The sequence below is a fragment of the Alosa alosa genome, chromosome 21 (assembly GCF_017589495.1).
Source record: "Alosa alosa isolate M-15738 ecotype Scorff River chromosome 21, AALO_Geno_1.1, whole genome shotgun sequence".
Taxonomy (NCBI): Eukaryota; Metazoa; Chordata; class Actinopteri; order Clupeiformes; family Clupeidae; genus Alosa; species Alosa alosa.
The window spans coordinates 23,261,233-23,272,116 of NC_063209.1; the positions used below are offsets into that span (position 1 = coordinate 23,261,233).

At 42.7% G+C, this 10,884-nt stretch overlaps 1 protein-coding gene across 6 annotated transcripts in view; it reads left to right on the plus strand.

Moving 5' to 3' along the window:
• The window catches only part of anxa6 (annexin A6), a 19,367-nt gene extending 9,671 nt beyond the window's left edge, over nt 1-9,696 (plus strand). For 4 of the 6 annotated variants that reach the window (XM_048231564.1, XM_048231563.1, XM_048231562.1 and 1 more), the window contains 12 exons: nt 932-1,010; nt 3,928-4,009; nt 4,301-4,395; nt 4,948-5,061; nt 6,106-6,196; nt 6,661-6,740; nt 6,956-7,009; nt 7,190-7,283; nt 7,556-7,651; nt 7,749-7,807; nt 7,940-8,077; nt 9,173-9,696. In XM_048231564.1, the coding sequence (XP_048087521.1) occupies nt 932-1,010; nt 3,928-4,009; nt 4,301-4,395; nt 4,948-5,061; nt 6,106-6,196; nt 6,661-6,740; nt 6,956-7,009; nt 7,190-7,283; nt 7,556-7,651; nt 7,749-7,807; nt 7,940-8,077; nt 9,173-9,232 (1,042 nt within the window). In that variant the 3' untranslated portion in view covers nt 9,233-9,696. The remainder of the gene's footprint in view (nt 1-931; nt 1,011-3,927; nt 4,010-4,300; nt 4,396-4,947; nt 5,062-6,105; nt 6,197-6,660; nt 6,741-6,955; nt 7,010-7,189; nt 7,284-7,555; nt 7,652-7,748; nt 7,808-7,939; nt 8,078-9,172) is intronic. The other 2 variants (XM_048231566.1, XM_048231567.1) reach the window with 1 other exon arrangement.
• Nucleotides 9,697-10,884: the final 1,188 nt, after the last annotated feature.

The window sequence follows — 10,884 nt, forward strand, 5'->3', positions numbered from 1 at the left end:
GTCTTTACTCAGTTATACAAAGCTTCATTTTAATCTTATAAAAGACATTATCAATTACTCTGGGGGTAAAACCACCACAATTATAACAGAATACAGCAAATAATTTACTGCAGAGAAATAACCTTGCATTTGGTTATTTCATACTTGACGTAATGTGACATAAACGATCATGACGCTGTTAGTAAGGCACAGCCATTCTTTTGAATTTGGGCGACTTGTTTGAATTCAGGCGAAGTGTTTGGACCGGTTAGAGGAAAATATCCCACAGGAGGGAACACCCTTTTTGGGACTTTCTAAGCCTCATGATCATATCTCAGATATGACCAATATGATCATATCTCAAATATGACCATGGGTCCCTGGTGAAAAACCATCTAAAAACCAACCCTGGAAAATAAAAAACAGAGAAATTAAAATATGTTTGGTTTTGTATAACAGTGGCACGCTTGTGGCCTATCATCATTATGTTATGATGTTTTTTTATTACTGTAAGCGGGGCTCTGAAGTGTTCAGGAGCCTGTTAAAACTGACAATTTGAAATTAACAGTAAAAGTGCTTTTCACCAGGTGTCGTTGAAAAACACTGAATGCCTAATGACGATACTAGACAGAATGATGATAATAATCTCTTCCTCTTCTCTTCTCTTCTCTTCTCTTCTCATCCTCATTCTTGCCTTCTCTTTTCTTGTATGTTCTTGTCTTTTCTCTCTTCTCTTATCTTTCTCTTCTCTTGTTTCTTCTCCTCTCTTCTCTTCTCTTCTTCTCCTCTCTTCTCTTCTCTTCTCTTCTCATCCTCATTCTTGCCTTCTCTTTTCTTGTATGTTCTTGTCTTTTCTCTCTTCTCTTATCTTCTCTTCTCTTCTCTTGTTTCTTCTCCTCTCTTCTCCTCTCTTCTCTTCTCTTCTCTTCTCCTTTTCTCTTCTCTTCTGTAGCATAGCTGGAGAGTTCTTCCCAGAGGCTGCCCAGATTGCATACAAGATGTGGGAAATCAGTGCCATGACTAAAATTACGGTATATACACAGAAACACACACACACACACACACACACACACACACACACACACACACACACACACACACACACACACACACAAATTTGTTGTTGTTCCTATTCGGACATAGAGATGTGTTATTTTCAACACATTTGTTGTAAGAGAGTACACACAGTAGAACAAAAGCAATGTGTTAGAAACAACACAAATTGTGTTTTCCCTATCTGGACATAGAGATGTGTTAAAAAAGTTGTGTTATTTTCAACACATTCGTTTAAGAGTGTACTCACACACACACACACACACACACACACACACACACACACACACACACACACACACACACACACACACACAACACACACACACACACATACACACTACCAATCAAATGTACCCAGACATAGAACAGAAATGGATACATAGATATGATATACAGTACACATAAAACAATCTCAGACACACTTTTCTTTTTGCATGCACATTTATGTTTATGGTAAACCCATCTTACAGTAACACACTTGTATGATCTCATTGGCACATTCAGATTGCCATATCAGCCCTCTGTGTGCTGTTCACTCTGATCTACCCACTCACCACTAGGCTAACCCACCCACTCACTCACCCAACCACCCACTCACCCACCTCTCCGCCCTGCGATAGCATCAGAGCACATGCTTAACAATAGCATCTCTGGAGGATGTTTGCCCTGCTGCAGTGCACAGTTCTCATGGCTGATATGTAATCACACTAGTGGCTCTGGCCGTAGATAGGATAGAATGGAATATGACGTTTTATTCAACCTGGATGAGAAATTCAAACGCAAACAGGTCAACATGTCATTTTTTTTCAAATAACAGAAATAAAAAAAAGAGATTGATTGAAGCATCCATGTTTGGCCGGGATGTTGTTTTTACGTAAACAATTTACTCAAACCCAAACCTCTCCCAGCATCAAGACCCATCTCACAGTAATGCAGTTCATTTGTCATTTACTTTTGTTTTGTCAACAAACAAGCTCTAGGCATCAGTCAAACATGCCTCCTCTTGCTGTGTAGCTTCCTCACTCTCCACTTTTGAATATGTTTATCCCACCACTGTATTGTTTGTCTTTAATGTACGCAAGTTAAGTCATAAACTGGTGATGGATGAGATATTCCAGATTATCTTTAAAGTAGCTTTGTGCGGTCTGTATATACAGTTGTATTCATAAAAGAAGGCTGCAGGGCCATTTCCCCTGCAATCGGTCACCTGGTCCCTGGCCTCAAAGGCCCACTGTTTGAAAGAGACAGCTTGTTTTGGCGGGTGCGTATCTGTCTAACTCGGTTAGCTTTTCAAGGTCTCTTCTCAGAAGGTGGCGCTTTGTGCTTTGATAATAACTGGTGATGTGTGCGAACCCACCCACTCGACAGCGGGGTAGCCTTTGTTAGATATCTGGTGTGAGACACTGTGAAACCTGTGACTGAACACACATACACCTACATACAGTAGAGTATGTGGAGAGGCAGATGTTTCTATTCACACGTAGCTACAAAGTGGCCCATTGTCTCTTCTGTCTCTGTTAAGTTAATACTTCTGCTCTTTGGAACTCCACATTCGGAAATTTGATTACGGAAGTGAAGTTTTTGCATGTCTGTGTGTGTGTCTGTGTGTGTGTGTGTGTGTGTGTGCGCGTGTGTTTGTGCGTGTGTGTGTGCGTGTGTGTGTGTGTGTGTGTGTGTGTGCATGTGTTATGATGTGTGTGTGTGTGTCTGTGTGTGTGTGTGTGTGTGTGTGTGTGGTGTATGTGTGCGCGCGTGTGCGTGCGTGCGTGTGCGTGTGTGTGTGTGTGACGTGTGTGTGTGCGCGTGCGTGTGTGTGTGTGTAGGTGAATGCCTGTTTTCGCGTATACTGCTGCATGTGGCTGTTTGTGAGAGTTTGCTTTATTTAAACATACGATACATGAAATTAATCACACCATTAGATCGTGGGATATATTACAGTGTCCTCATACAGTGCATTTGACCAGGATAAATGGGCCCTACATTTCACCTGACGTATTGTGGAGCCAGCCAGGACGCAACATGTCTTTTGTGACTAACACAGTCATCATCTTCCCGTTCAGCACACACAATAACTGTTTTCAGACATGTTCTCACTGCACTGTATGCGGATCTTGTCAAACGGATGTCCGACCCTTCGGGTGATTCAGATACGATGCTTTCGTGCGGACATTATGTGTGAACGACTCTGACGCACATAAACAGAATCTTTGTGTGGTTGAATACGCACATGAACAGAATCTCCACATGTTCTTCACTTTGTTCAGACATGAGCTAATTTACATAATGTCCACCCGAAGTACTAGGTGGGGAGTAGTGTAAGAGCCGACTAAGTTCGGAGTTCCAAATGTCAGGATATATTGTTCAGATATATGGCCCAACCGATTGATATCCGCAGAACATGAGGACTTACACATATGTCTGAGGTGGTCAGGGACACTGATCATACATTGTCATTTTGCCCACTGGACATGATTATGCCACTGCTCAAGAAAAACCTGAGTAAAACTCGCAGTAATTCCCTGTTATTTGGAGAGCCTAAACCTGAGTAAAACACGCAGTAATTCCCTTTGTAATTTGGAGAGCCTAAACCTGGGCCTGTAGTCGGCCTGTGCTGCCCACTATAACAACATTTATCCAAAGCGCCTTATGTCACTTATATTACAAGGGCCATTATCCCCAGAGCAAGTTGGGGTTAAGTGCGTTGCTCGGGGGCACAACGGTGGAAGCCAGGAATTGAACCCACAACTCTTCAGACTAATGCATGCTAGCCCAGCTCCTTAGCCACTGAGCTACCAACTAGACCTTGTATCCCTGGTTGTTGAAAGATCCAGCGGTGTACAGTAGCTTTGTGTTTGACCCTTCCTCTCTTCCTCTCTTCCTCTCTTTACCCAGCCCAGAGGAACTGTCCGCCCTGCTCCTGATTTCGACCCAGCCAGTGATGCACAGGATCTCAGGAAAGCCATGAAAGGCTTTGGTAAGCAACATAAAAAAAAAACCTTATTTTCATGTATGGGGGTGGTATGAAATGCCTTTATTTGGCCAGGAAAGTAGAGAAGGACAGGAAGTTAATCACCAGGAAGAGGCATATGCGTAGGATTGGACAATAACAGGCCAATTTCACATTTTTCCAACTATGGAAGTGAACTCCCACAAGTCATATCCGTGACAGTAGGCAGACATTTTACGAGCCCATCAGCTTAGTCTGATGGTGATCAGGCCTTGATACTGTGTGACCCAAGCACCTGTGTTTCCCCTGGACCATCAGGCACAGATGAAGACACCATCATCAACATCCTAGCTCAGAGGAGCAACGAGCAGCGGCAGGCGATCAGACAGGCCTTCAAGTCTCTCCTGGGAAGGGTAAGATGCTCAGCACAGTCATCACATGCTAAATATGCTGTGTATGTCTCTCCATTATAATGGCGATAGTACGCTTTTAGGTATACAGTTTCATTGGACAATTGTTTGCAGTGAGGTGCAGTTTCCAATTGAAAGGATATAGAAAACAAAATAAAATGTTTATTTAATCTATATTTGATAATTAGGCCCAATCTGGAAGTACACAGCTTTGTGTACCTATACATACATACATACCTATACATACGAAAATGTCAGTAAAGGTCTTTGAAAACTCCTGGAAAAATTGTTTGTTGAAAATGTGTGACACCATTGCCAATATCAAGACACCTCTACTCTACACTAGGTTCAAAAGGGAAGAGATTTAATCTTTTCTAACCATTAAGAAAAGCATGTTAAGGAAAGGATCTTGGCTTGATAAAAATCCTGTTTATTTCTGCAGGCTGTTAAGATGAATGATTACGATGTTTGACTCAAATACCAAGCTCTTTCCAGAATGCGTGTACAGTACGTGACTAAGCCTCTGTGTGTGTTTCTGACCTGCTTGGCTCTTAGGATCTCATGGCTGATCTCAAATCTGAGCTGTCCAAAAACCTGTGTAGGCTTATCATGGGCCTGGTGATGACTCCAGCTGAGTTTGATGCTAAAATGATGAAGAAAGCCATGGAGGTAGGCTGATGAGTGTGTGTGTGTGTGTGTGTGTGTGTGTGTGTGTGTGTGTGTGTGTCTGTCTGTCTGTCTGTCTGTCTCTATGTGTGTGTGCATGTGTGTTTGTGTGTGTGTGTCCCTGTGTGTGTGTATGTGTGTGTGTCTCTCTCTCTCTTTCTCTTTCTCTCTCTCTCTCTCTCTCTCTCTCTCTCTCTCTCTGTGTGTGTGTGTCTGTCTGTCTGTGTGTGTTTCTCTTTCTCTCTCTCTATCTCTCTCTGTGTTTGTGTGTGTCTCTGTGTGTGTGTGTGTGTGTGTGTGTGTGTGTGTGTGTGTGTGTGTGAGAGAGAGGGGGGGATGCATATGTTGTATCTAGCTTCTCTTGAACTGACCCACCCCTCCATTCTTAAGAAAACAGCACATGTAATGCATGGCCACTCATGTATAGGTGCTGGTGCTGGTGAAATTCATGAGAAGCTCAGCAGGAAGACTGGAGATAAGACTAGTCATATAGCGTCTTGGTTTTGAGGTCATGTGTTAGTTAGGAAAACTATGGACAACCTCATCAGCCACAAAGCACAGTAGACAACCACATTTAACCCCACACACACACACACACACACACACACACACATACATACATACATACATATACACACACACACACACACACACACACACACACACACACACACACACACACACACACACACACACACACACACACACACACACACACACACACACACATACCCACACCCACACACACACACCCACACACACTCTGATATAACTGGGCTATAATATAATTTTCACTACTGGACAAAAAGTAATCATCATATGACATGATGCTTGATACAAAGAAAAAAACAGAATATGTTATTATCACATTATCCACATCACATCACCTACGTCTTCGAGTTCTAATATTTCTATATTATTCTAGATTCTAGATTTTTTATTATAACTATAAAAAATCAGTTGATACATGGTGACATAATGTCAATGCACCTATAGACGTCCCGTTTCCTGCTCTGTTGAAATGTGTCCTCTCCACTCTGGCCAAAGGGAGCAGGGACTGATGAGCACGCTCTGATTGAGATCCTGGTGACGCGAAGCAACGAGGAAATCCAGGCCATGTGTGCCGCCTACCAGGAAGGTGGGCTACAGAGGGACACACAAACACATCACATATGAAGGATGGGAGCCTTGATGGTTGAACCAGTTCTTTTTGGTTCGGTCCTATGTTTTAAGCGCCAATATTTAACATGAACTACAGTAATTTGGATATTTGTGTAGAAATCTCTCTTTTACAGTCAAACTAAATGTAAGGCTACAGCAGATTTTCTATTTACAGTGATTTCATAATTAAAGGATGGACACCACACTCTTTGCCCTCTGGGGGGAGTTCAAATCAAAGGCCTTTGTGCCAGATGTTTACCAGAACCGTAAATGTACATAACACATTTCTAGAGACATAGATACCATTTCATTTCATTTTCATTTTAGTTTTTTCATTTTAGACACCATTTCTAATACATATAACATTTATAATGATATAGCCATATCATAGTGGAAAATACTCCCTGGTCCAGTACTGACATTGCAATTGATACCTTTCAGCCTATAAGAAGAGCCTAGAAGACGCCATCTCATCAGATACCTCCGGCCACTTCTGCAGGATCCTTGTATCCCTAGTTCAGGTATGGGCCAGATACACACACATTGCCTTTATTTACGACAGATAAAAGCCACATTGCACAGAGCAAGGTGACATTGTTGTGGTATGAATGTTTAGTCTCATTTTTTTCATTAACCATTGACCATTAGCACAGCCTCTGCATATTGTATGCTGTGTGTGAGGCGTCAGTTGTGTCGGCCTCTCTATGGTAAACTCTGTGCTGTTTTATTTTCACAGGGAGCACGAGAGAATGGGCTTGTGGATATAGACAGAGTGAATGAAGATGCACAGGTGAGTGTGAAATGTGATTCAAGTTTAGCCTTTTTTCCCGCTGAACTCATAGCAATGTTATATAAAGGTTTGAACTCATAGCAATGTTATATAAAGGTTTGAACTCATAGCAATATTATATAAAGGTTTGATTTTGTTTCCGTATGAGGACACAAATGGTTTGATATTTGTCGTTGCCAGATGCTGGCCGATGCCTGTAATGACGAGTCTGATGACATGGTGGTGAAGTTCATGAGCATTCTGTGCACCAGGAGCTTCCGTCACCTGAAGAGAGGTAAGTCAGCCGCACACACACACACACACACACGCACGCACGCACACACACACACACACACACACACACACACACGCCCGCACACACGCACACAGTCACACACACACACACACGCGCGCCAAACACACACACACACACACACACACACACACACGCCAAACACACACACACACTTCAACCATGTGGTATGAAACACTGAACACTGAATTTATATGGCATGAGTGTCCACTGTGAGCACCTTTAACTGCTGAGCTCTGCTGTGTGGCCCACAGTGTTCCAGGAGTTTGTTCTATGCACCAACAAAGACATCGAGCAAATCATCAAGAAACATATGTCAGGAGATGTCAAACAGGTCATGTATGCCATTGGTAAGCTATCCATATTTGACTTACAGTAATGGCTAGAAGGAATCAGTAGCAGAGAATGTTCAACAGTAGTAGTGACCCTCTCTGCTTTTTGTTTCAGTGAGGAGTGTAAAGAACCAGCCCTCCTACTTAGCAGACCGTTTGTACAAAGCCATGAAGGTAAAGGCATTCTGCCTGCCTTTGGTCTTGTGTGTTTTTTTATTGACTTTGTGTTTTTTCTATTGACTTTGTGTCATGTTTTGAGCTGCACTACAGTGTGTCATGCCAATCGTGTAAAACATGTCTCCTCAGGGTTTGGGCACTGACGACAGGGCTCTCATTCGCATCATGGTGTCCAGGTGTGAGATTGACCTCTTCAACATTCGCAAAGAGTTCAAAGAGACGCACGACGCCTCCCTCCATGAATTCATCCAGGTAGAAGCGTTCGTCGTAAGTCGAGGTCTTCTTGCCCCTCTTGTCACCGCCGGTGATGATGATGATGATGATGATATGCTATCGCACCGTGATGTGATATGCACTGATGTGTGTATAGTGCACCAGATATGGCCCATGATGGTGGATTCACACATCCTCTTCTACTTGGTTTGGAGAGGAAGAGATAGAACAACACGCTCCAGTGTGGTGCACTCAGCACAGCTGTTTAGGAATTTCCCCTGCATGCATGACTTCCTCTGTTAGCCTGCGTATGATCAGACCCTGGTGTATATGACAGGAAGTGTTCAATAACCTATAGACTTTGTGGTGGCGTTTGTTTGAAGAGAATTAATCCTGAGCATAACGTTATTTCTTAATATATAATTTGCACCTACATGCAAAATGTTTTACACGTACTAAATAATAAACTTCATATAATATTGCTAGTGCATGTTTATTACGGATTTTGTCATGTTAGCTGTAATTCTGTGACATTAATAGATATTGAACTTTAGCATTTTTGTAAGACTTTATTTGGGTAGTTTTTCTAATATCACTCTCTAGAATGACTATCAATTGACGTCATGAAAGCCTGCAATTATTCTCTCGGCACCTCTAATAAAAGTACTTCCTCTACTAACACTAACAAATCAACCTTACTGGTGAACTCTTCTGATAAGGCAATGAATTATGACATCTTAGATGTTATGATTTCTGACCTCATAACGACCACAATATTGTGCGTGTGCTGGGTGTTGTGTCTTGTTTCCTTGACTACCTGCCACTCTTTGCGTTTGTGCGTTTGCGTGGTTTGCTGCGCCTAAAGGTCACATTGCTTTACCGAGTTTCTTATGAATGAAAATGTGGTCCGCGTGTGAGCCCCCAAAAACAGTCACAGGATTGCGCAACCAAAGGCCAGAGAGCTCCATGAGGTCACAGCCAGCTCAGCCTCCCGTCTGGTGTTCCACTTTCGTTCGATTCATTTATCGACCTTCATCACAATTGCCATGTGTCAGCACACAGTAATCTCGGTCATTGCATCAATCTTGTTTATTTATAAATGCCTGTATTGGATTTTAAAATAGTCCCACTTCCTCTTTTCTCTCTCAGGGTGATACTTCTGGGGACTACCGCAAAACCCTTCTGATGCTCTGTGGTGGGGAAGACTAATGGTCTTGAAGTGAGTTACCCCAGCAACGACTGGCCACAGACACAGACGATCCCCACAAGCTTCCTGTGAATTGAGCACCACCCAGTGCTCTGGAGCGGAGGAAACTGAATGCCCACTATGTGACCCCAACCTCCCCCACCCCCCCTACCACCACCACCTCCAGTGCTGCTGCCACTCTATGCCAAAGCTTATGACCTTTCACCCTTTGCACTTTCTCAGCGAGGCTACGTCCACTCACTGTATCTGACCGTCCCTGTGTTGGAAAGGAACGCGGAATTGTTTTATTTTATTTTCCTTTTTTAATGAATACATGTGAACTTGGAGTTCATGGCCGTACAGTAGGAACGCCAGAAGATGCACCGCTAGTGTCCAAGTAGAGCTGTTCTTGTAGTTATTGATATTGTTAGCCAGCTGTAGCCATCGAATAAAAGTGCTATCCTGAAATAAAAGGAAAACCTGTCAATGTCTTTCCTTTGTGTTATTTCAAGTAGTTATCGTCCCTCTGCAGCAGTTTCCTTTCTTTTGTTTTGCGTCAGTATATCACTATTTGATTTGTCCCAGGATTTGCCAGGACGCTTTACTATCTATTTATTGACATGATTCCATTTTCCAGAAAAGTTTTGCTGTTCTAGTGGAAACAACTCAAATAACACTTGTACTTTACAGAGAGAGGGAGAGATGAGAGAAAGAGAGAAAGCTCCGTGTGCCATTCACCTCCATTTTAGATGCCAATCGGCATGAAGAATTGCAATGCCCCCCTTTAATGATTAGCTCATTAGACACGGGCAGAGGAAATGAAGAGCGGCCTGTGGAAATTCCCCATTGTAATTTACGACTTTCTTTCATTATGAAACAGTTGAACACCAAGTCAACTGGTTTTTTTACGAGGGTACAATTGAAACTCTCTGCATGAGCTACAAAGGTATTATGTATTTCATGGATCATTATTCTCAATTGTGCAGCCAGGTTGTTAAGCTGGTGGGATCTGCTTCTGTGATCATAAATAGACAAATGAGTTTACGATTGAAGAGTATGTACAATCCTGTCTCCACGAGCAACCACAGTCACATGATGACGGCAAAGTTCTGAGTTTCCGATAACTGAGGATGTTTTTGTTGATTTCATGAAGATGGACATTCACAGTCTGTCTTTTGTCCCTCATTCATGTGCCTCCCGCTCCATCCCACACCCATGTGCATTTCCTTCCCCCCACCAAACACACACACACACACACACACTCACACACACACACGCACACACATACCACTTCATGGGAATATTGATGTTTATTCCTTACCAGCCCCCCCTCCAAAAAAACAACAAAACAAAAACAATTCCTGAATCTCTGGCGGCAATGGTAATGATGCCACTTAAACGGTCAGTTTTGACAGAATAGCCATAGCTCGCCGTGCCATTGCTCGCTCTTATTTGGCTGCATGTGCGTGTGTGAGAGCAGCTGTTGTCAGGCCATCTTTGAGTTAAAAGAGGAAAGAAGAAAAAAAAAAAACGAAAAAAAAAAAGTGAGGCTAGGAAATCCCCTGCAGCAGGCCAAACTGCGTCGCAACATCAGTAATGTGTGCATGAAATTTGCAGCCACAGTGCAGAACATCAGAGTAGCACAGTTCTTGACACTAGTTTAAATAAAAGTATT